This window comes from Equus quagga, chromosome 15, assembly GCF_021613505.1.
Source record: "Equus quagga isolate Etosha38 chromosome 15, UCLA_HA_Equagga_1.0, whole genome shotgun sequence".
Taxonomy (NCBI): Eukaryota; Metazoa; Chordata; class Mammalia; order Perissodactyla; family Equidae; genus Equus; species Equus quagga.
The window spans coordinates 66,026,972-66,052,706 of NC_060281.1; the positions used below are offsets into that span (position 1 = coordinate 66,026,972).

The 25,735-nt window shown below is 44.2% G+C and overlaps 2 protein-coding genes across 2 annotated transcripts in view; one reads left to right on the top strand and one right to left on the bottom strand.

The window, feature by feature from the left end:
• TMEM132D (transmembrane protein 132D) overlaps nucleotides 1–25,735 on the top strand; it is a 595,229-nt gene that overhangs the window by 56,061 nt on the left and 513,433 nt on the right. The gene's annotated exons all lie outside the window — the stretch shown is intronic.
• Nucleotides 16,609–17,536, bottom strand: LOC124225992 (60S ribosomal protein L15-like). Its single transcript, XM_046638734.1, is given in 2 exon segments — nucleotides 16,609–17,467; nucleotides 17,469–17,536. Coding segments are annotated over 2 exon segments (612 nt in total). The 3' UTR covers nucleotides 16,609–16,923.

Sequence of the window (25,735 nt, forward strand, 5' to 3'; positions counted from 1 at the left end):
CATTTCTGTAATGGAGAGAGAGCTTTTGCTCCTGGAAGGCACGCTGGATGATCAAATATCACTGGTTCATAAAAACATCAGAGGTTAATATCTGTGTTTGGTGGGACAGCTGTTTAATTCCAAGTCTGGGCAGTGGCTTTATTTTTGTCTGAAGAGCGGAAAAGAATAGATGTTTTGGATTACATTTTGTGTGTAATTGTAGATGACAGATGTATTAAATTAGCCTTACCAGAGCTTTTGGAGACCTGCCTCCAAACTGTAAATTTTACTTGGCTTTTTCATTTGCAGGTGGCACGAAACCATTTCATGTATATTTCATGGTCTCCGAAGAGCCGGAGAGGTCCAGGAACTAGTGTGAGGCTGCAGCCCATTCATTCTGTAGCAGACACAGGCACGTGGTGGGGGCATAAATTCTCTGCATTGATGATTTGGGTTAAAAATATTAACAAATGAAAAACACTAAACACTCATTGCTTGGCAGAAAAATCACTATTAGTAAGATGTGAGCAAGTTTGGAGTAGGAATACATTTCTTTCCTCTTCCATAAACGCATAGGTGCTTTTGTTCAGTGAACTTGCCTCATTGAGGAAGTGGGTTTTTTTTTTTACCTGATTCTAGTATAGCAAGCTTTAGAAGGTGTTTTGTTTGTAGATCTAGTAATTTAAATAAATTTATTTGCATGTGTGAAGTTTGTACTAAAATCTTCACTGCAAAGCTCCCCACCTTGTAAATAACACTGAATTTAATTTGAGTATTTCCAGGTTTATTTCCCATTAAAAAAATAATATCCTTGAGAATAAATTCTGTTTGGCAAGATGTCAAATGAGAAAATTATCAGCAAGTACTTGTCACAAATGTACATATTCCAAATAAAGCAAGCATTGCCTGTAAAAAAATAAAAATGAATATTAGATTTAGGCAGTACATCTGTTGCTGTGTAACTGACACAATTCTCCCTCGGAGGCATTGCTGTAAGCTGCAGTGGTCACACACATAGCTGTTTATTGACAATTAACAAACACCAAAGTCATGTTTTCTGTTTTGTAGTGAGTGTCTTTGAACCAAATTCCTTTCCTCTCCAGGTTAAGAATAGACTTTTCCCCCTTTCATCTGCTTTTTCTTCCTCGCTTTGCAAAATTTGGAATCAATTAGGGAGATAGATTTGTTAACAGCTGCCTTAATTAGTCTGTTAATAGCTGTAGCTACAAAGTAATTTTTTACAAGCTGCCCAAATCTTTAAGTTCGAGATAGAAGTGAAATACTCGTTGCCTCCGACTGCTATATTTTTCTAACAGTGTGTGCAAACATCAATAGACAGCTACCGAGGCATTTTACTGTGGTAATTCATCTCTTTTTATGGTGTTGGGGAGGGGACCCTTTTTCTGATTTCAGTGATTCACGGGAAGTGTTTATCTTATGCACGTAGAAGGAGAGCAGTGTCATTATGTTGTTATGTAAGCTCTACTTTGGCTTGATAAAGAGCTAATGTATACGTCTTCACATTTAGGAAATGCAGAATGTACTTGTGTAATGCTGCAAGCTCTCAGTCAGTATTCACACACACACACACACACGCACACACGCACACGTCTCCATCCCTGTAGATGCAAGCAATCCACTCAATTTATTATGGGAACAATTTAGTTCACAAACAACAAGCCTGCTTCATACTGTGAAACAACGTGCGGATGTCGGACTGGGTGGATGGAAACCTCTCTCTCTCCTGTCCCCAGAGGACCCCACGGTCCTGAGATCTATCCCCCAAATGCCTGCAGAGATTAGGAAGGTGATGGAGACCAGTGACGTCTGCCAGAGGTAAAAGGAGAGTGGTGCAGACAGGCCTCTTTTCAGGGATTCACAACACCCTTCCTTTCAGAGGCTCCACCTCTGTCACGTCAAATTCATGGAAGGCACTCACTCCGTGTCAAATATGATTAGTAGGTGAAAACATGGCTGTGGCATTGCCATTGATGCGATGGCATGGTTCCATAAGCTGGGGGTGTCAGGACACGTGAGGACAGTGAAGTCTCAGCACTTCGTGCACAGTTTTGTCCCGCCTGCCCTGTGCAGGGACCCAGGCTGACGGCACCTTGAACGTCTGGTCCTGTGCCCTCTGGCTCGGGTGGGCTCCACTGCTCCCTGTGGCGGGGAAGAGCGCCTGGACGCCACATGCCGGCTCCGAGATGCTCCAGCAGCGGGGGAGCCAGGCCGCGTCTGTGCAGAGCCGCTCCTTTGGCCACCCCTGATCACAGGGCCTCACATCTCACTGCAAAATTTATGTAGCATGTCGCCGTGAAAAGCACTTCTCAGCTTAAATCCAGTTGACTTTTCTGTCCCTAATTACTGAAAGTTCTGATGAAAACACTCAGGTTTGAGTTTTTGTAATAATCATTGTCGTAATAATAACTAACCGTTATAGAATACTTCCTGTACTCCACATGCTGTTCTAGATGGTATCCGTGTGTGTGTGTATCATCTATCAATCTGTCTATGTATGTCTCTCCATATCTCTTTCTATGTCTTCAGTGACTGAGTGGGGTGGGTGCTGGTAATATGTTGAGTTGACGATTGGAAAGTGGAGGTGCAGGCATGTCATGTAGGTCAAGTCTGAGCTCTGGATGACTCTGCCCCGAGAGGCACAGCTTCCTGAGCTCAGACTGTAGATGCGTTTTCACTAAGTAATGAAATGTAACCCGAAAGGAGACAAACGAATAGAGAGCCTGGGGTTTTAGCTGGAGCTTTGAGTGGGGTTTGACGTAGTCGTCCGAGCGCTGACCTTGGTGATTGCTGCCCTCATTCATGGTGAAACCCTGGACTTCTCAGAAGGGACACGCCTGCTTCTCTGCTCTCGGAGCCTTTGATGGTTTCAGGCTGAGTGTCGAGAGTCGCCCGTCCTCATTTCAGATGACGAGGTCCATGCTTCAGAGTTCTCCGTCTTTCCCGCCCTCGGTGAGGAAAGCTCGTGTCTTATCTCAGCTCTCCCCTGGGGCCTGGACTTGGTCCTTTTCTTCTTGGGAGAAGGAGTCATTGGAAATGAGCAGCTGAAAGAGCTCGGCTGTCACCATGGTTGCGAACCATCCCAGGAATGCCTGGGACAGGTGTGTAACGTTGTGGGGACAGGGAGGCCCTGAGATAGGGTGAGTTGCTATGTTGGGTGAGCTTCAGTCTCATTTCTTAGGGGACGTTTTGTACCAAGTTCCCCTGCCTTGCCAACCCCGTGGAACCTCTCCTTCATCATGGCAAAAAGTACGCAGTCACCAGTAGTGCAATCAGATTTCCACAGCTTTATCACCGCCATCCCTGGCTCCCCGGGGAGAGAGGAAGGTGGGTAACACATCCGTTCTTTGGGTGATTTGTCCCTGTGACTATAAAGTTTCAGAAGAGCCACTGGACCCTCGAGAATCCCAAGGTGGTTCCCTTACCTGTAACCCCAGTCCTGGCTTCTTCGATGTCCAATTCCATTGTGATTTGATGCCGTTTCTGTACTCTAAGGAGGACTCACGTAGGCATGCTTTCAGCTGCAAGAACAGGAAATGCAGTCAGCAGAGCCTGAGACGTCTCTGGGCTGGTGTGTCCCATGTAAAAAGGAGCTGCTTCAGGAGCACAATGGTGTCAAAGATTCAGATTGCCTTCTGTGAATTCCCTCGGCCTCCCACAGTGTGGCAGATGGCTTCATGGCCTCGACATGCTGCCAAAGGCAACAGGGAGAGCGTCGCATGGAGGAGAAATTTTTGTTTCCCTCTTATCAGGGAAGATTTTTTTTTCTAGAAGGCCTCTGGTAGATTTCCCTTTAAAAGCTCAGGGGCCAGAACTGAGTCAAATATCCCCTTTTCAACCAGAAGATGGAGGGACCATATTTCCTGGTTAAAGTCTCTCTCCTCATATCTGAACTGAAGTGGGATCTTTCTTCTTTCTTCTCTCTCTCTGTCCCTCCATCCCTCTGTCCCTCTCCGGCCTTCCTTCCTTCCTCCCTTCCTTCCTTCCTTCCTCTTAGCAAAGGAGGATAAAGGTCTTTGGATGACCAACCACCCATGTCTGCCACAAATAAGAACATGGATTTAATTTGAGTGTTCACGTTGTACCAACATAATAGGTGATGGTTGTTATGTTGGGAGGGGAAGAAAGACTGCTGTGAATGCTTAATAGATATTTTGACATTTATCTGCATGGATAAATTAGAACTGTTAACATTATTTATGAAGATAATTATGTAACTTCTAAATTCACAGAAATAGTTTGGCTTAATGATTTCTAAATACACACAATATAACATTAGGCAGTTTGTAGTTATTCCGTTTATGCGCACAAAGCAAAGACTGAGAATCCTGAAACTTGAATTTGCCCAGAAAACAGGTGTAGACAATTCTCTTGCCCCGTCTGGTGAATTTCGGAGCACCACCAAAAAGGGCAAGGTCATTTCTCGGGACCTTTGCCAATAATTTCTACTTCAAGGGCCCCACTTTGCCTTTATTTGGCTACTGTGGGTGCCTTTGCATATAATTTGCATACAGTCATTTTCGCTGCAGTAAAAGAATATAGTTATTAATATGCCCGCGCTAAACTCGGCGAGCATAAGCTTTCATTTACAGAGTCTGTCTTCAGGGCACACTTCACTTCACTTAGAATAAATTATCATACATTTATCATTAGTTAGAAAGTTATTAACATTAATATAAACAAATATGTGGCACATTTCTTCAGGAAGATTACGTTTTTAATCACTTAGTGAATGTAGCAGGCAGCTTATACATATTTTATTTTTTAATGGATGTGCTTTCTCAGTTTCTATACTCACATTAAAAACATAATTCCAAGCACTTTGCATCTGTTAGCTCAGAAGGCACTTAATTGAGGTGAGGGGGGTTGAAAATGGATTTTTCTCTTCCAGTGAACTTCCTCAGACACCGTCCTTGGACCCCTTTTTACACTTGAGACTTGATGTATGATTTGTTTGTTAAGGATGTCTCAGTCTACGGTGAGAAATGTTTTAAAATTTAATTTAGCGAAATGTCACAGTGGGAAACAAAGCATGCTAGGTGTCCTTGGAGGCACCTCGTTCAGAACATGGTTCTAACAACTAACAATTAGGAAGGACAGAAATTACTGTGGACTCCCTCCAATAAACTACAAAGCTAAAATCACATAAAATGGTATTTTGCAAATTCTACTCTTTGCTTATATGAGAACAGGTAAAGAAGTTCACCAGTATTGGCACAGCTGTTTATATTTTTTGCCCAGTGTTCCAGAGTTCTCAGTGATCACTGACTAAGGATGAAAACAAGAATTTTGGGCCAAGAGAGACTGGACTTTACTATTTGTTAACTGGGTGCCATTGGGGGAGTTACTTAATTTCTTCAAACCTCCATTTCATCCTCTGAAAAATGGGAATAATAATGGGATTTATTTCATAGGAGAGCAGTAAGAGTTTAAGGAGGTCAGGCATGCAAAGAACGTAGCATGAGACCAAACAGAGAGAAGCACTCAATGATTACTTGTCAGTATTAATATGTATTGCTATGAGATATTAAATTGCCTTATGAACCACCAAATAATGATCATGTTATATTCATCAAAATGTTTTCTTATTTCATCACGTCCTCATTTGTAGAATAAAGCTATTAGCATAACCTCTTTTTAGTTTTGCATTTCAGTCCAGCCATAATTCATTTACTCAGCTTCCGAGAAAAGATATCGTCCAACTGCTTTTGACTCTTCTCTTTCTTTCAGAGGGAGTTAGTTCATAAAAAGGTTTCTTTCTGTCCTTTTTCACCTTTTCTGTTCTCCTTGCTGGCTCTGCAGTGAAAGGGTCCCCCCGCCGTGGGGGGGATGAGAGGTATTTGTCAGCAGGTAGAGTTGCAGCTGTGCAGAGTGAGTCCTGGAGAGCTGACGTGCAGCACAGGGGCCATAGTTAACAGCACTGCCCTGAGCACTGGAAATCTGCTGGGGGAGTAGATTTCATGTGCTCTCAGCACACACAAAGTCGGAAACTATGTGAGGATTAGATGGGTTAATTAGCTTGACGGTAGTAATCATTCCACTGTGTATGTGTATACCAAATCATCGTGTTGCGCATCTTAAATTTATACAGTTTTTATTTTAAAAATTTAAAGAAAGGATCCCCAACACTTTTCTGTTTCACAGCAGTATTCAGATGGGGCTCCCCACCTCAGCCCCGTCTAGTCCACTCCACACCTCGTTCCCAGGCTAAGTTTTCTTCACTCTTATAAGAGCAAGTCCAAACCGTATATTTTGGCTTTTGAAGTTCATTGTGTAATGTGGGACACCCAGGTGACTTCTCCTGACCTGAGTGGGCATCACCTTGTGTCTGGATTCTAGCACTTGGTTGAGCACAGAGTTGCTCGGTTCTCCAGGGTTGAGGTCAAAGAAGATCTCTTTCCTCTTGATGAAAGACTCTTGCGTTTTCAGGGGTGAGAGAGCTGAACCCCGCGTGCCCTTCGCCGTCTGGAAATAGAGGAGGAGATGCCGGAGGGCTGGAAGGTCGACTTTGAGGGGAGCGGTGGTGGTGGAGTATCAGACTCCCCCCCATGACCTTCCCGTGAGGAAACTGGCGAGTTATGCTGTGTCAGCAAACACCCACTAAACCTCGATGGTTTACCCCAAAGAGAGTTTATTTCTCACTCGTGCTATGAGTCCAGCCCTGGTCAGCAGGAGGGAACTAGGGAAGTAGGTGGATGAGGCTCCTGTCGGCTCCTGCGCCCATGTTCACTGTGGACTCATGTGCTGGCCTTTGAGGTTCTTACTCGGAAATGACATGCGATGCTTCTGCTCCTTTCATGCTCAGATTGGTCACATGGCCACGCCTGACCTGAAGGAGTCGGCCTGGAAGGAGACATATTTGTGGACAATCCTGATGATTGTACAGGGAACAGCTCTCAAACCATCCCACCCCTCCTGGGCACTTGTCTCTAGTCTGAAAGTGGGGAATCCACCAACCCAGCAGTGTGCATGATGCTCCTGGGGTGTAGAGAAGAAAGGACTCTGGGCCTGAGAGAGGGCTTGCCAGAGGGCCCTGCACCCCCTGGCGTGGCAGAGATGCTCCAGTCTCCCGTGGGGTGAGAGGACATTGTGGAAAGTGGCTGGAGTTTAATCCTCTTGCCAGTAATCCGTCAACAGAGCAGTCAGGGAGTAGACGAGAGACACGAGCCTGAGAGACTGTGGAGTGGACTGCCTCGGATGGATGAAGGGGGAGGGAGAGCTGGAGCCTGAACTGGGCAGCCCACGCCAGGAGACTGTGTGGGGTGGGGACCTTGGGGTATCCCACAGAACTCAAAGGGAAAGCCATCTTTGGACCCAGGAGAAAATGACTCCAGTCTGCGTTAAAGGAACAGGTGAACAAGACAGGAGCAGTCGTTAAAGATCAGCCAGGGAACAGCTGATTTGCCAGCGACAACCCCTTAAGGAAGAAGGTTCTTCTCTCTCTGCTCTCTGCCCCAGCAATAGAAGAAGTACTTGCTGGGTAGAGGGAGCGTTAGGAGAGAGCAGAGCCCCCGACCCCGCTGCGGGCCACCAAGCAACTGATCTGTCTTGGTCGGCTGGGGCTGCCGTGACAGAGTACCACAGAGTTGGGGGCAGAAACAACAGGCATTTATTTCTCCAAGTTCTGGAGACCGGAGATCCGAGATCAACGTCCTGTGAGCCCTCTTCCTGGCTTGCACTTGACCGCCTTTGTGCTGTGTCCTCACATGGCAGAGAGAGGGAGCACTGGCGTGTCCTCCTCCTTTTGTAAGGGCGCTGACCCCATCATGGGGCCCCGCCCTCGTGACCCCACCTAAAGCTAATCACCCACAGCCCCCGTCTCCTCACACCATCACATTGGGCCTAGGGCTTCGTGAACTTTGGGGGTACACAAACATTCAGTCCGTAACGTAATCTGACCTTTGCTGGGGGCTGATGGGCTGAATATGGTTGAAGCCTAAAAGCGGGCAGAACTGAGTATTCACAGTAAACTGAGTACCGTAATAAACATCTTTAAAAATCAAAAAGTAGCTGCAAAATTTGGAATTGGCCTGAGGTGTTGATGAGGGAGCCTGCTCGCTCCACAGTAGAGAGAGGCATGACAGAACGTAGTCCATGGCAGTTACTGGAAAAAAATAAAACGGCTTCATTCCTTACCCTCGCGAACTGAAACTCTTTCATCAAAATGGCTTCCTTTATGCTTTGGCTGGCTCTTGGGTTTGAATTCCTTCCAAGCCCTTAACAGCTCTGTGACGAATCGCTTGAGCCCCTGTGCTGAGTTTTCTCTTCTGTAGGATGGGAGCGTGATAGCGTGTACCCCACGGGGTGTGGCATGGATCGAGTGAGTAACAGGTGGAAAGCACTTTCTTACATTACTGCCTGGGTCATTGTAAGGCCTCAACTAATGTCAGTTATTTTTATGAGGATGAGGTTAAATTAGCCCCCAATAATCATCATAATAGTTACCATTAATTATATATATGTATTTATATATGAGCTCTGTAAAACAGGTGTTGCAAGCTTTTATAGATTAACAAACTGAGTTTTGGGAGGTGAAATGTGTCATACACAGTAAGCGATGGGGCCTAGAATTTGACCTCTTGTCCACCTGTGGACCTGACCCTGCCTCCTTCTCCAGGATTCTTCCTTTAGCTGACCAAGCTCGAGGCACACTGGCTTGCTGTCCTTCTCATGACCCAGGCTGCTTTCCCTTCCCCAGGGCCCTTGCACAGAGCGCCAGGGACTGAAGGGCGCATGTGCAGAAAAGAACTCCCACAGCAGGCCTGCGACTGCGCTCCCTGGAAAGGCCGGCTGTGAAGTTGGCATTGGCTGGGGTCTTGGAACTTGGGTTTTAGGAGAGTTCCCACCATTCCCTGACTGATAAGAGGGGCTCGCTGTCCCCAGACTGTACAAACCACATGGTCCATGCTGACCACCCGCTTTCCTGCTGGGACTCTGGGTTTGGGTCTGTGCCTGGCAGAGGGCGCCTATGTGACCAGCCCCCAGTAAACACCCTGGGTGCTGGGTCTCTCAGGGGCCTCCCTGGGAGACGACACTCCACAGGTGTTGGCACAACTCATTGCTGAGGAATTAAGTGCGTCCTGCGTGACTCCCTGGGAGGGGCTCTGGACGCCTGGGCCTGGTTCCTCCCGACCTCCGCCTGCACCTCCCCTTCGCTGATTGTGCTTCGTGTCCCTTTGCTGTAATAAGGCACGCTCCTGAGCAGCACCATATGATGAGTCCCAGTGCATCTCTGAATCGGGGTGGTCTTGAGGACCTCTGACTCATCTCTCAGCTTCTCCTTGACCGGCTCCTTCCCCCATCCAGCTGCAGCTCAGCGTCCTGTCCTCAGACACCTTCCCCGGCCTCCTCTTTAGGCTGATCCCCCACTGCTGCCTCTGACTGTCTCGCTCATTTTGTTTTTGTTCTGACCTCCGGCCTGTCTCTCACGTTGTCTCTCTGATGATTTACCTTCTGTCTCCTCCACCGAATTTGCTCCCTGAGGCCAAAGGGCACGTCTGCCTTTTCCACGGTTACACCCTCAGCACCTAGCATGGTGCCTGATGGATGGTAGACGGTCAGCAAAGCATTCTTACACCCGTAAAGCCCGTGGTCGGATTGTTTCCTGCTGCACCCTCTTCTAAAGATCAGCGTGTCTCATTATTTCCTAAATCCTCAAATTGTGGCCCAGTGACCAACATCAGCGTCACTGGGGAGTTTGTTAGAAGTTCAAAGGTCTATCCTCCTCCCCACCTCCCAGAGGCTGAGCCCAAATCTGCATTTTGATGAGACCCCAGGCAGGGCACCTGTGTGTTAAAGTTTGAGCAGCATTGCCCAAAATGGCCCATGTGTACTTTCCTTCACATTTTCGCTCATGATTCGTCCCTGACTCCAATACTGTTCCGATGTCTTTACGCTTCTTCAGAACTGCCTGTGGTCCAGCCTCCCCTCTGAAAAGTCCTTCACCAGCTGCCTTTTGAGGCAGGCTTATTTTTGGCAGAGAGGGTAGATACTCACATCCTGAAACTGTGGGATGGCAGACTGACTTCCGGTGCCATCAGAGTAGCTCCACTGGCCTACTCTTGATGATGGAGAGTCCAGTTAGCTTTGTCTCTGTCACCTGTTAAAATCAAATCCCCTAGAAGGCCAACTCTTTGAAATCCTTCATTCAGCCTCTGTCTTAGTGTTGCGCTTTGCACGTGTGTTCCAGAGAAAACCAGCCCTGTGAACTTGTCTGTGAAGTAGAGTTCTCTGTGGTCACGTGCACTTGAGAAGTGCAGACTTACAACACACGTCGTTCTGTTAAAGAATCGAAGAAGTCGCACAGTGAGAAAGTCTGTCTCCACTCTTTGAATCCAGTATTTCCCAAATGTTTTTGACTATAGACTGTTTTTACCATAGAATGCATAAAATCGGAATCAGAGTCAAAAAATGCCACCTTTGGGTTGTTAATTTCCATACATTTCTTAAAACGGGTTTAGCTGGGGTTTAGCCAGGGGTGAGGGGGTGAGGCAGGAAGGGTGGAGAGGAAGAAGGTGAAGAGAGGAGTCCTGGAGGGGCAGACGAGCGATTGAGACTGTCTATGCTCGTGTCACGTTAGTCAGAGCTTGCCTTGAGCCTTCTTGAGTCCTTTCAGACTTATTAATTAAAATTTGGGGGGCACTTAAATGAATTTTGCCTTTTCTTTGGTGCCGTAGTTTTTGCATACACATTCATTGTGTCTTCACACCCAAAATCCATGGTGAGTTCCTTACACATATTTTATAATAGGTGCCCCCAAAGAGCAACTCAAGGTAGTGGGTATGAGACATAAGCAGGTTTATTTTGAATTAAGTGGGTTTCTGGTCTACCTCCAGTTAAATTTGGACACACCACTTAAAGAACCTTGAGGCTAAATGTAAATTTGAGATATTATTAATGTATGGCTGAGTGTCCCAGGGTGGAAACCGATACTAGGTTGGCATCGAAAGCCCTGGGTTTGTGCTCCTCCTCTGCCACCAGAAGAAGCCCCTCAGACTCTCCTTGGCTCCCTTGCTTGCAAAAGGGCATCGATGATCCCACGTACCTCACAGGGAGGTTGGCAGGTGCAAATGAAACAACGGATGGAAAAGGGTTTTGTAAATACTTATGATGAGGTGGAAAATGCACTGTTTCCAACAACTGGTTTCTCACTTCCTGGTAGAGGGAGGATGATCTTTGAAAAAAATTCCTGAAAGAATTTGGGGTACTTGAGGGGCTGGTTTCTGCTGTGGCCAAGATCTCAGAGATCCGGGCAGAACTCCTCCATGAGAGGGAGGGAGTTTGCTTTGGCTTCAGAGAGAAAGCAGTGAGAGGAGCCAGGAGAGGAGGGACCTCAGGTGGCATCAAAAAGATTCTGAGACCAGGAGTGTCCGGGTACTGCTGGCATCTTTGGCTCTGCAGAAAGCTTTGGGATTCCCCACACCACCCTCCCTCCCCCCAAGGACTGCGTGTCACTCTTGTGAAGACTTGGCTTGAGCAGCACTTCCTTTTGGGTGAATGTGATGAAAGACATGCCCAGGGTCAGAGGAAGATATGTAATTAAATAGTACTGATGATGACGCCAGTCGTCATTGTACTGGGACTAATAGTAACACCACCAATGGAAACACTGATGGCTGACTAACACTGAGCACTTGTGAGGTGCCAGACACTGTTCAAACCATGTTACACTTGTTATTAATGATAAGGACTTTTCTTATTCCCACTTCATGGGTGAAAGAAATGATATACAGGGAGGAGAAACCGTGCGGGAGATGAGATTCCACAGCTCCGGGGTCTACACAGTTAAGCAACGTGCTAAATTTCACAAACAACTTAGGGTGGATTTGTATGTTCATATGTGGTAGAACTGGGGTCTTGAACTCGTTTTATCCAGATCTCAAGGGATTCCCCACCCAGCCTCTAAGTTAATGGGTCCATGGTGTTATTATTTTTTAGGATATTTCCTTATCCAATTATTTTGTAATGGTGCGGAAAGATGGACCTAGAGGCCAAATCTCCTTTCTAGCTCTGTTCTTGATCCTCTTTCATCAGTCCCCTAGTCAACCTCCGTGAGCAATGTGCAGTGTTTGGCCCCGTGGAGTGGAGATGGGTGTGAAGAAGGACAATACAGATTTCCTTGTCTTTAAGCAATCTATAATCCAAGAAAGTGTTCTTGGACTTAACAGCATGATTCTGCGTTTTCATTTTGTTTCAAGGCTTTCTCCAAAAAGGCAGGGACTGTGAGCAATTGGCGTCGGGGGAGAGGGGAGAGACTGTTCTGAAAATTTCAGTGCTCCTAGAGAATGAAAACACCACTGTGTTCTGCTTTAGGCGCCATGAATACAACTGCAGAGTGTGCGCACGAGGACACGCCTTGGTCAACACAGTGTTCATGTGGGAGGCAACCTGCCATCTTGGAAAAAATATACGAAACATAACTTCTTGTCTTCTCCTTTTGACTTGATTCTCAAACTGAAGATGGAGTGAGAACATTCTGAGGCTTCACAGAGAGAGCCTGCAGAAGTAAAGGCAAATCATGCTTCTTCTTGTGAGCCAGACTTTATCTTTCCAGGCTCTCAAACGCACAGGCTAAATTTGTGAACTTGTCCCTCTTGTTACATCGTCTGATTCTGTGGGTTCGTAGTGAAGGCTGATTACCAAGAAGCCTGCTGTCGTCTGCTGCTCTGTGTGCTGGTGAAGTACTCAGTTCCTTATCACTTGCAGAAGGAAAACATCTGTGCAGCTGCAGAAAATCCTCAGTGTCTGACATTTAGTAGGTCTTCAATAAATACACAAAGTGAATGGATGCGTGAATATATTATGGTGCGGTGAAGATTTTACTGCCAGGAATTTTAATTGCAACTGTTGCATATTTATTAGAAATAAATTTATGATCACTTCAATTTCATACAATATTGTACCAGCTTTTACGGTTCTTTTACAGCTGTAAACAATTTTTCATACAATCCATTTCTATTCTTATTAATGTCAGCTAGTTATTAAACTGACTCCTGTCTAATTAGCCCAGTACTATTCTCGGATAAAATTGGATGACAGTAATAAGAGCTGACTCATTATTTGCATAGGAAAATATGGTATCTATTTATGTTCCTGTTTGTGATTATATTCCAGAATTTTTGTCTTCGATAAAACTATCCCAGTATTTTAGAAAGATTCATTCACACATGAGAACATCGTCTGCATTTGCTTTAGCAAATGTTGTAATGAGAGGCTTCATATAGGAGAGGAAACATAAGCTATGAAATAGTCTTGGGATGCGCTCACAGGAAGCCTCTGACGTGCATCTTAGAAATAAACCTTTTCCCCAAGACTTGGGAAGATTGGTGATTACAAAATAGATCTTGCTCCCATTTCATCTTGGTTGTGGTGTTCATCATTTTCATCTTCCTTTTATGGCCTCAGAGAATTTGCTCGTCTTTTATTTTGACTTTTTCTCTTTGTATTTGTTTTATTTTACTCCTGTTTTCTTGTAATTAACATTTAGTTTTTCTTTGGTGCAAGCAGGATGGAGAGGTGAGCATGCTTTTTGCAATAAATTAGCCCTGTGATGTCTAAGAAGGGAGTGTTGGCAAGCTCACCTAGGTAGGAAGTAATTCAGTTTTTCTATCTGGAAAATGGAGCTCATACCTCCCCGTGTTCCACCTCAACACAGTTTGGTACATCATAGACATGACAGATATTTCAATGCACTGTAAGAAATGCAAATTATAATTGTAAAATGTAGAAGAGGTTATTTGTAGCCACATGTGTACAAATATTTATATTTGGCAGATAGATATCCTTTTCCGCATTCTCACAAAAGAGGGAAACAGCTCTAGAAAGCATATTTGGAGGCATTGACTAGAACTAGTAGCTTTTTAAAAAATCTGACCCTGGTTGCCTGGGTGGCAGGTTTTGTCATTTGAGGAAAATGTTAGGCCAGAGCCAGTCAGGAGCAGAACGGAGATCCTGCACACGCTGCCGTCCACATGGTGTTCCAACATTGTGGGGAAGGGGAGGGAAGCAAACCACACGCCCTCAGTGATCTGGTGGGCAGTGTCCATCTCATGTGTCTTGGTGCTCAGCAGCCTTCCTTGACTTTCAGTGAATTCATACAGCTATTCCACCTTTCTGTTTGTCTCTGTTTTCCAAAGGAAAAGAACTTTAATTTCTAATTGCAAGGGAAATACAAAGTAATTGGAGAAAATTCGAACAATACAGACGAACAGAAACCAGAAAAAACGGTACCTGAAATCCTACCATCCAGAGAAAACACCACCAATGTCTGGGGGACTTTCCTTTCCAATAGTCACACAGATAGACACACTCCTGCACACACGTGTGCACACACACTCACACCTCTTTATCAACACAATTAAGTTTTTGACAACTTTTGCGTATGCACCTAATTTAAAAGAAATGCTTGGCGTGATCTCACTCAAAGTTTCGGCCAGATGGTGTTCTAGAAATGCCACCTGGGGCCCAGGAGGGTGGGGGTAGCCCCTGAGCAGAGAGACCTGCACCCACCAGAAGAGCTGCAGGCTCGGCTCGGCTGTGATTGCTGTGTTCATGCGCAGTTCTAGGTAGATACACCGCCGTGAGAGGCGGCGGGGACTGACTTATTTATTAGGTTGCTTAACGATTCTCCCAAGCAGTGCCTGGGAGAATCATATTATATACGCTATTTTGAGACCTGTGATTTTCACTCAACAGTATATTCTGGATTCTGACATGTTCTTATAGAACTAAGAACTAAATAACTCTCGTAATGGCTGCATATTAATCTACCACATGTATATAGTACTTTTATTTAACGAATGCCCTGAGGTTAGTTTTACACCCCAATTCACACCTTGTATACGTCTTGAAATATTTTTGCAATAAATATCCATTAGGCACCTAGTATGTTCCAGGAAAAGTCTCCCATTTCACGGAGTCCATAGACTGGTGGGAGAGACTGAGGACAAATGGACAGATTTGTAATTACAAATGGGAGGAAGTGAAAAGGATAATTTGCTTGAGAATAATGGGTGATGGAGGAGCTTGAGATAGGCTTGTCTGGAACAGCCTCTGTGACGGTTGTGTTTAAGCTGAATCCTGAAGGATGCAAAGGTGTCAATTAAATAAATGGCAGGAGAAAGGCATTCTAGACTGGAGGATCAGGGCCGTGGTCCTGAGTCAAGTTAGAGGAACTGAAGGGTGGCCAGCGTGTCTTCAGTTTAGCTAGTAAAGAGGACAGTGGTTTAGTCTGGGAAGCTAAGCCAGAATCCAGTACACACGGGACCCCCAGACCAAGACGTTAGCTTTTATTCACGGGACTCCATTAGATTTTATCTACAGTAAAATAGGAAGCTGATGAAGGGTTTTTTTTTTTTTTAGTTTAATAAACATTTATTCCTTTAGTTGAACAACCTCTACACACAAAATATATGGTTTAAGTTTTTTTTTTGAATGGAAAGGAATTTAGTTCTCAAGCAGTTTTATGAGCCTGCTACACGTTTTCTAGAAATCATTTAACTGAACCTGTTAAGACCCCTGAACAGGCGAAAAACTGGTTTAAGGAAACCAGCAATTAAAGTTTTGAAATCAAACTGCCTATTTTTAAGTCAGCAAACCCAGAACTGGAAAGAATTGGGGCAACTCCTCTTCTGTATTTCCTATACACTCAAATTTACCCTGGGAAACAGAAGCCCAGTCTACTGGAAGACATGATGCAAACAGAACGTGGTAGTATGCTTAGAGTTAAGGTGGGCACATTGATGGCCTGGCAAGTTTGTGGAATGGTAAGGATTTTGAGTAGTTTGAGCAGGGATGAGAAAATAACTGTAAACACACAAGATTGGAAACCATGATCTCATATCAACACCAACTTTTCTCAGTAGCCTAATGGGAATGAATAAAGTGGGTTGTCGACCCAAGATTACCTGACTGATTGGACTGAGCAACAACGTGTTTTTAAAGCCAACCATTTTTCCCCTAACGTGGCTAAAGAATTCATAACGGTCACTTGAGCACTACAAAGCATTTAAAATTTTCATCAAAGCTGACTTTTTCTATCCTCACACTTGAAAGCTATCTGACGGCCACCAGTTTCCCAGTCCTAGCACTGACGACTAGCTTACAAACCTCAACTTTAATCCCCTTGTCATTTACCTAACGCTCACTTCGCATCAGTTTCAACATATACCAGCATAAATATCATTAATACTTGGCACAAAATTCAGTATTCTACAACTCCCTGTCATGGGAATAAACCAGAAGTCTCCACCTTTTATGTGAACTTCAATTGCACTGTGGAGCCCAAGGTAATTTTGTTTAACCAGAATTTTTCACTTGTAAGAGCACCCTCTTGCAACAGGTTTATTCAATTCTCCTAAAAATGGTGGCATTCTAAACTTTTCTCCTTTCACAAGCAGTGGTTACATAAATGAAATATTAAACCTAAAAATGTGGACCCTTGACAAGTTTATTTTTCTGCATATAATTAGGATATCCTTCACATTTCCAAGCAAAATCCATTTAAAAAATGTGTCTTTGCCAAACTCCAAAAACAGCCAGTTGAGAGTAATCCAGGAGAGCATTGCATCACCCCAATAAAGCTGTAGGTTTCATCACATGCACCAACAAATCTACATGGCTAGTTTCTGCACTCCTGTTACAGAATTTATTTTACACTTATTATACCAAACAGCATTTTAAACACTGACATATAAACTCCCTAATAAGATAAAGCAAAGATGAAAGCATTTATCTTATTAGAAACAAGATACACCGTCACTTACAGTTTTCAAACATTATTGCACTTTAACTTTCATAATTTGACAATGCATTCATGAAACAAACTGCAGACAACTAGTTTTAACAGACAAATTAAAGAACACTTTTAAGCAGATATGACTGTCCTAAATTGTTTATTAGGTAAGAATTTTACAAACATTACTTATATTAGCGGTAATGGTGAAGCTGGAGAGTATTGCGCCTTCTCCAAGCTGCACAGCGAGAACCACCAATAGTGTGGTGGAACTTGTGGCCCTTTCCAAGGCCACGGCTCTTGCGGCCTGCAGATGTCAGCCCTCTCATTTCCCTGTGCTTGTGGACTGGTTTGGTGATCCACTGGGTATCAGGATTTCTTCTAATAGCTTTATGGAATGGATCAATGAGGATCACCTCAAAGAATTTGTATGTGGAATCTTCGCCAACCCAGTAAGAATTCAGAACTCTCAGAGCCCCACAGTGGCGTCCAGCTCGTTCCTCGGCAACAGACTGAAGGCTTCGAGCAAACCTGAGCTGGTTAACACCATGATGCACAGGCTTGCCGTAGGTTGCGCCCTTAGGAACGGGGCGTTTGCGGCCACCACGGCGCACACGAATGCGATATATGACATAACTTTGCTTGGCCTTGTATCCCAGTCTGCGCGCCTTATCGGGCCGGGTGGGGCGGGGCGCCCTGTGGAGCGCCGAGAGCTGGCGGTACTGCCAGCAGCGCACCGAGAAGAAACCGCATCACGTCCGACTGCTTCTTCCTCCATAGCTCCTGGATGTACTTGTAAGCGCCCATCTTGGCTTACCTGATGGCTGCCGCCAGACGGAAAAGCCTGATGAAGGGTTTTAAGGCAGTAAGTGAGATGATCTTATTTAGTTTTTTTTTCACTTCATGCTGACAACTGATGAAGCATGAATTGGAGAGAGAGATGGAAGGAAGGGAGGAAACCGGTGGCACATTTTTACCATGAGCCACAAGAGATGGTATGGCTTGGACTAGGGTGGTGACTGGATCTGAAGAGAAGTAGACAGATTCAAGAGATATTTAGCAGGCGAAATTGACAAAATTTACTGAAGGACTGAGTGGGAGGGTGAGGGAAAGGGAAGGAATCCAGAATGACTCAACTATTTCTGGATTGATCAACTATCGCTAAGATGGTGCCATTTATTGAGATAGGAAGAAGTGGAAAGAACAGAATTAGGAAGAAATGCATAAGCTTGTTTTGGGTATTTGAGAAACTGTGTGACATCTAAGTGGATATGTCAAGTAGGCATTGGATATACAAATCTGGGGTTTAGTGGAATTGTCAGTCATGGACATATGTTTAGGAAGTGACAACTTACGGATGGTGTTTACATTCAAAAGAATGGATGAGCTTTCCTAGGGAGAGAGTATAGAGAGAAAATAGAAGGGACCAAATCTTGAGAAATTCCAACATTTAATAGTTGTATGGCAAATGATAATCCAGGAAAAGAGATTAAGTGATGAGAGATGCCCAAAAAAACCCCGCAAGTTGGTGATACCCAAGAGAGAAGCATGTTTCAATACTGAAAGGAGAGCCAGTACTATCGAATGACATTGAGAGGTCAAGATGGGTAGATACTGTCCACTGGATTCAGAGACAGAGGACTGAAGATCTTGGCAATAGCAGTTTTGGTGGTGTGGTGGGCATGGAAGCCAGACTGGAGAGTTTAAAGACTGAACTGGAGGAAATGGAGACAGCTTCCGGAGATGAATCTTAGGAGGTTTGACAAAGAAGGTTGAACAACAAGAACGTATAAAAGGGAAGAGGGATTTTTTAAAGATGCAAAATAGTAGAATGTAATTGTTCTTTGATACTGACAAGAAGATCCATTCTGGAAACTTTAAGCAGAAGAATGGTTTTTAGAAAGAACCTTATGTGGCTCACAGAAACTCTGGCAGGGCTGCGGGGCACTTGCTGAAACTACAGAGCCAGGAATTAGGCTCAGTGACTTATTTTGTGAAAAGGAGACTCCTTTTGTGAAGACACCACTGAGACAGAGTGTCGGGGACGGGGGAGAGAGTGAGCTCCAGGGAGAGAGGGGACAGGACTTTATGATGAGAACGTGGGCATCTGGGGTTAAGGGTTTTGCAGATGGTGCAGTTGCTGCTGATGACGAAGTCTTATATGTAACTGTGGGAGTGAGTGGCGGAGTGACTAACCTTTCGTAAATGGATTGGTTTTCTATTGCTATAGTAAACTGCTATAGTAAACTAGCAGTTTAAGAGCACACGTGTGTTAGCTCCCAGTGCGGCATATCAGAAGTCCAGGTGGGCTCAGCCATCTCACAGACTGGAATCCAGGCGTGAGGGGGCCGGGCTCTTAGCTGAAGGCCTTGGGGGAGAGTCTGCTTCCAGACTCCTTCAGGCTGTTGGAAGAATACAGTTCCTTGGAGTTGTACGACTGAGGTCCCTGTTTCCTTGCTGGCGGTCAGCTGGGGTCACCCACATTCCTTCTCATATGGCATCCTCCATCTTCAGAGCTAGCAATGGCACACGGAGGGCTTCTCGCTTCTCAGTCTGTCTGTCTTCTTCTCCTGTATCTGCTTTGAAGGGCTCCTGTGATTGCATTGAGCCCGCCCCGATATCCAGGATGACCACCCTACTTTAAGGGCACTTCAGTAACCTTAATCACATCTGCAAAGTCTGTTTGGCCTCGTAGGGTGACATATTCACAGAGAGTATTTCGTCATTCTTGTGATGTCTGGGATTAGGGCAGGAATCTTCTGGGGGCCCATAATTCTGCCCATTGCAGAAGGTCAAGGTGGGGTGAAGGAACTGAGAGGCCAGAGGTTGGACGGTCCCCTCTGTGGATGTCGAGGTCTCTGAGATCTGGGGTTGACTGGAAGCCAGGACTTGAAGTGTTCAGCTGAAGAAGGGATGGAAGGGATGGACATGGAGGGGAAGGTGTGAACCTCAAAGAAAAGGGCATTGGGAAGCTGACCCCCACCCTGGCCCTGAGGGACACTCAGTGTGGGAGCAAACAGATTACGTAGGAAAAAATTGATATCTTTGATTTTTTCCAAACATTTTATGTGCCGCAGTATAGTGTAAACATTTTCTTAAAGAGATCTGACAAATTTCTTGTTAAATCTACTCATTGATATTGTGTTTTTCATTGAAAATTATAAATGGAGCTTTCTGTGTTGCCTTTATCACTGGTTATGGATTCTTGTGAAGTCCTTGATTTGTGTTTCAAGTGTGTTGACAGTCTCCTCATTGAACGTTCTTATCGTCGTCGTTTTTCTGTAGTTTTCATTGGATTTTCTAGGTGTGCAGTGTCATCACTGATAAATATCAATATTTCTTTTTTCTTTTAGAATATCCATTTCTTTTATTTTGCTTGGGGCTTAATGTTTAGCTTGGAGTCTTTTTGATTTTCCATACATGGCTCTTTTAGGTATCTCTCAAGATTGTTATATGTTTTTTCTTCTTCATTCTATTAATATGTTGAATAATAAATTAATAAATGTTTCAGTGTTTCTCTGTTTATTCCTAGAATGATTCCACTTAGTCGTAATACTGCTGAAATTTATTTGATTTAGATTTTTAAAAAATTTATGTAAGTTCTACCTTTGATATATTTCTATATTGGTATTTTTCTGGAATGCCCTTTCTTATGTTAGGGAACAGGTTAAAGAATATGTGTGTGTATACAATTTTTTGAATATGTGAAACAGTTCATATATGAAGCCACCAGAGCAGCCTGATTTCCACTCCCCACTGACCTTTTCTGGTAAATGTTAAATATATGGACACACACACACACACACACACACACACACACACACACACTCTCTCTCTCTATCAGAAAATGTAACAATCGCTTACTTACTGACCAGCCCAAATGAAAAAATGCTAACATTTTGTGATTTTGTCATTTTTTTTCTTTAGAGTTTTTTAAATAAGGAAAAATAGACTATTTCAGATTTGTCAGTAGAGGACCTTGGATTTTTTATTTATATAGACAGTTTGTGTATAAATAATAATATTTTCTTTTTCTATCCCATTGTGTATGCCTCATTTATCTTTTCCTGGTTTCTTCCCTTCGCTAGACCTCTGCCTGGTGATGGGTGCTGGGCATGGCGGTATTCTGCTCTCCTTCTTAAGAAAAGCACTAGTAACGCTTCACCATTGAGTTAATTTTTGAGTTTTGTTGTAGGTTTCGGTAGACTCCTGGCTGAGAAAGTTTCCTTCTGTTACTGGTGAGCTGTGTGTTCCTCTTCCTCCTCCTGCTTCTTCTGCTTAAAACTGCTTTTTCTTAGGGATGCTGCCCGGATAAATTTTTTATAATTTATTGGACACTTATTTTTCCATTTTAGTCTTCAATCTTTTCCAGAGTCCATTTTTGTGTTTTACAATTTCCTAGAAGCATCCCTCTTTTCCACATCTTCAAATTTATTAACATAGGGTTTTATACAGTATTGTAAGTCTTTACATTTCCCTAGCATCCGTTTTTATTTACCCTTTGTCATTTCTAATTTTCATCATTTATATTTTCTGCTCATATTTCCTAGATTAGGTTAACTGGAGGCTTATCATTTTTTTATTATTGGTCTTTCTAAAGGATTCATTTTTTTTAAACATGCACATCAGCTGCCATTTTCCCCAGAGCTTCAAATCCACTTTAGAGGTGAGCTGCATGGACGTCAGTAGATTTTCAAAAAGAAAGGACTTGATAGCGTTGGTTATGTGTTCCCGTAGACACGAAGTGGTGAGCAAAGCTCTACTGACTTCATCATGCAGGGGCTGCCAGGAAGTTATCTTCCTGCCAAGATGTTGGGGGCGTGGGGGTGAGACGGGACGCGACACAGGCTATGGGGACCTCAGTCCCCACTCACAAAGCCAGCTCCCCGGGATGTCCGCCACAGGCTGCCACATATTCTGTCCTCATCTGGATGCTTTATCAGCCAGTCTGCATTATGACCGTGATTTCCACCTTGAACAGCTTAAGCAGACAAGATTTGTTTGACGAGCTGATAAATTTCTAAGTAGTTGGCTTGTTGCTATTATTTTCTTCCTACTTTAAAATAACTTATAATAGTACTAGATTATGATCCAAAAATTCACTCTATGCTATTTCTTCTTCAGGGTTTTAGTATTGATGTTTCTTGTGACAATTTTTCTATATGTTTCTGGACTTTTTTTCTTTCTTTAAGATTTTATTTTTCCTTTTTCTCCCAAAGCCCCCCTGGTACAAAGTGGTATATTTTTATTTTATTTTTTTTATTTTTTAAATTTTTTTATAAGGATTGTCAGCTGGGCTAACAACTGTTGCCAATCTTTTTTTTTTTTTTTCTGCTTTATCTCCCCGAACCTCCCTGTACACAATTGTATATCTTAGTTGCATGTCCAAAGTTGTATATTTTTAGTTGTAGGTCCTTCTAGTTGTGGCCTGTGGGATGCTGCCTCACTGTGGCCTGGTGAGCGGTGCCATGTCCGCGTCCAGGATTCGAACTGGCGAAACCCTGGGCCGCCAAAGCAGAGTATGCGAACTTAACCACTCGGCCACGGGGCCGGCCCTGTTTCTGGACATTTGAATAAGTATAGCCTTTGTAATATTTTAGTTTCATGTGTAGAGAAAGCTATTAACTAACCTTTATTACTTATATTTCCAGGTTCTCTCTAGTTACTTTCTTTCCTTCCTTCCATTCTTCATGCACGTGATCTGTCAGAAGTAAAAGTTGTATGTTAAGTATCTCATTTCTATTGTGTTCTGTCCAGTTTCTCCTTATTTCTATTTATCAACTTTTGCTTTATATGTTTCACTATATGTAATTCTATTTTTGATATTTCAGTGCTATGCAAGTAAGCCCTGAAGAGTTAATAATCATTGTGTTTGCATTGTACATTTTACTCTTCATATTCATAAATTGACTTTTTTGTCTTGTTTAGTTTTTTTGACCTTTGAATTTGACTTTTTTTTCATATTACTGTTGCAGCCACTGCTTTCTTGATAGACTTGTGCCCAATCTTTATTTTTACCCTTTGCAAGTTTCACATAGAGGTAAATTTTGTTTTGGGTCAGAGAATTTTGTTTTCTGACCCAATTTCCCTAGCATCTGTGTTTATTTACTCTCTCCTTTCTAATTTTCATCATTTATATTTTCTACTCATATTTCCTAGATTAGGTTAACTGGAGGCTTATCATTTTTTATTATTGAGAGTGTTTTTCTTTTCGTGGGTGAGTTATGGCAATTTGGGGTCCCTGTTTTTATTCTACATCTGTATTCTGGATCTAATAGTGTTGAATTCTGCTATTCCCATGACTTGAATAGAGAATAGAGTTGGTTAGGCAGAAATGGTTGGAGAGTATGGTGTCGCTGTGTGATTAAGCTGTGCTTTAAATATTTATGTGATTTACATATCTTTTATCATTAACAATAATATTCAGCATGTACTGAGCTCCTTGTAGCTGAGATCTAAATCATTGTTTCCTAAATAGAGTCCTATATTTTGTAATGACATGGTATTAAGTAAGAAGCCAAGACCGACAGTATGGATTTTGTTAGCAAAAATAATTACATTTTTAAGGTTTTTCTCATGCTAATTCCCAAGACTTCCCGCTGCTTTGGAATTCATTGTTCAGCCTAAATCAGCACCCTTAAGTAAACCTCCAGGTATGATGCTGAATATTAAGCCAGAGTTCTATCTAAGATAGCATAGGTGGCTTTAACTGGAGTGATAATGGAATAACGTAGGGCGGACGTAAGAGAAGGGCTGTTGGGTTGTTTATCAGCTACAGTTGGACCTCAATCAAATGGAGCTATTTCATCTTGATTGGTCCAGCCTGATCAGAATTGGCCTGGCCTGCCTGCCTTTCACAGGCAGGAACTGCTTTCAGGGAGAAGACAAGGAAAAACCGAAGACAGATTTGAACAACCAGTAGTATATCCTCTTAACTTTACAAAAATAAACATAAAAGCCAACAGCCTCAGTGCCAAAGATGAGCAGTTTATGCACGAGAGTTATGAGAGAGAAGGCCTGCAGAGTGTGGCCAGTGGAGAAAGAGCAGCCTATTTTTAATTTTCCGTAAAGTAGGGTGGAGACTCTGGGTGTGGTGGGTGGAGGATGGAGGCAGATGTCTGTCCATCTGTGAACTTTATGGGATGATTAGGGAGTAATGTGGTTTCTTTGGTGGATACTCCCTTGGAGAGCATTTATGGTCTGTCTCCCAAACTCACAACCCTTCCTGGCCAGGCAGGTAACAGAAACGCAGACCAGGGCCAAGAGTGAGGCGTTGGGAGCGGGAGGGCCTCCGTTCCTCGGAGCAGGAGGCAGCTGCTCCGGGGCGCCAGGCAACTATGGTCACCAAGGAATGGACAGCCAGTTGTGGTTGGGTGTTTCAGTTGTGGATGCTCAAGAGAACCAGAAAATCGGCATTTTCATGTAAAATCTCTCGATTTCTCATTTGGCAATTATTTTAAATAAAAAGAAAAATGCCCTGTTAGCCAGTGTCCTCTGTTCTCTTCACATCTCTAGGCTTCCTGGCCTCTAACTACGGACGTCAGGCCACAGTGGTTCCGGCTTTTGTAAAGTTGCTCAGAGGAGGGCATGCACTGGCTATCCTTCCTTGAACCTCGATACACGATTAGCCCCCAGTGGGGCTTCAACACACCACTGCTCCCCTGTTTGTACCATTAACAAAGATGGAATTGCTTGTTTCATATCTGGATTCGTAACCAGACAACTCCATGAAGTGAGAGATCAGGGACCCAGAGTTCAGCCCAGGGCCTGGCACATAGTAGGCTCCATATAGACTTGTTGGAAGACAGATGTTTCTTTGCCACTTTAACCCTCCGTTTTCTTCATCTTCAGCCTGTTAACGTTGTCTGAACAACCCTCCTTAGTTTAGGAGCTCACATTCCCCGACTTGAGGGTTTGGTTCTAAACACATCCAGTATCTTTACAGACTTACCACTCCCTCCGCCTTTGAAATCTCGGGCAGATCACCAGCAGATGTGTCCTCTGGTGAAGTCGGTGTGTTATTGTTTCTGGAGGGGCTTCTCTCCAGCCACACATGCGATCGCATGTGGCGGGCTTCTTGTTAGGAGAGGGTCAGGCTCCTAGGGAGAGGCCTGGGCGTGGGACATCACATCCTTTAGAAAGCTTTTTCAGAGTTTGGTGATTATCAAGGATGTTTTCAGTTCTGAAGCTAGTATAATGAATAAACATATGCCGGAGGCTATGTGTCCTGAGATCAGAGTATTTTTGTGCCTCCATCTCAGGATGGAATGAACTTGGGCAGAAACATGATGGAGGCTCATAAGAAAAGCTCTGCCCCGGGGCTGCAGGACTGTCTCAGCTTAGAGGACCTTCAGAGGGCACATGCCACTCCCCTCTGGGTCCATCCCACATATCTAGGTGGGGAGGTCTCACTCCTTCCCTGGCCGCCCTGGCCAGGCCGCCCCCCGATGCTCCTCAATATCAAGGCCTCATGATTCCTGTGCAGCAGAGTGGAAAACGCACCTCGTAGTGTGGGACCAGTTCATGAAATGAGGGCAGCGTGCAGGGTCAGACCCAGTGAATCAACTGGCTGAGCCATGGCCCCCCTGGGCTGATCAAAGAACCTGCATTGGGAGCAATCAGGTGGCCGAGGGCACTGTGCCCCACCGGGCTGCCTGCTCCATGGAAACCGGCGGCGTATGTCAGCCCCAGGTGATAGCTGTTCCATGGAAGGCGGGCCTGACGTTGCCAGAACTTCCTACTTCCATAAGAGGCCTGAGATCTATAGTTTTATGTGCAATCTTCCAACACTTACGAGCTCATGACTAATTAAAAAGCAAAACAGAAGCATCTAAATGTTGTGCTGGCTGAACAAAACCAATTGGTACACTGGATTTGCCTGCAGGTCACCAGTTTGCAACTTCCGCTGAAGCCAGAAGCCAGGGATTCTGGAACAGGCAGTCCTTGGACAGCCAGGACCTGCCTTCCTTCTCAGTCAATATCATCTCCCCCCACCACCTGTCTCTT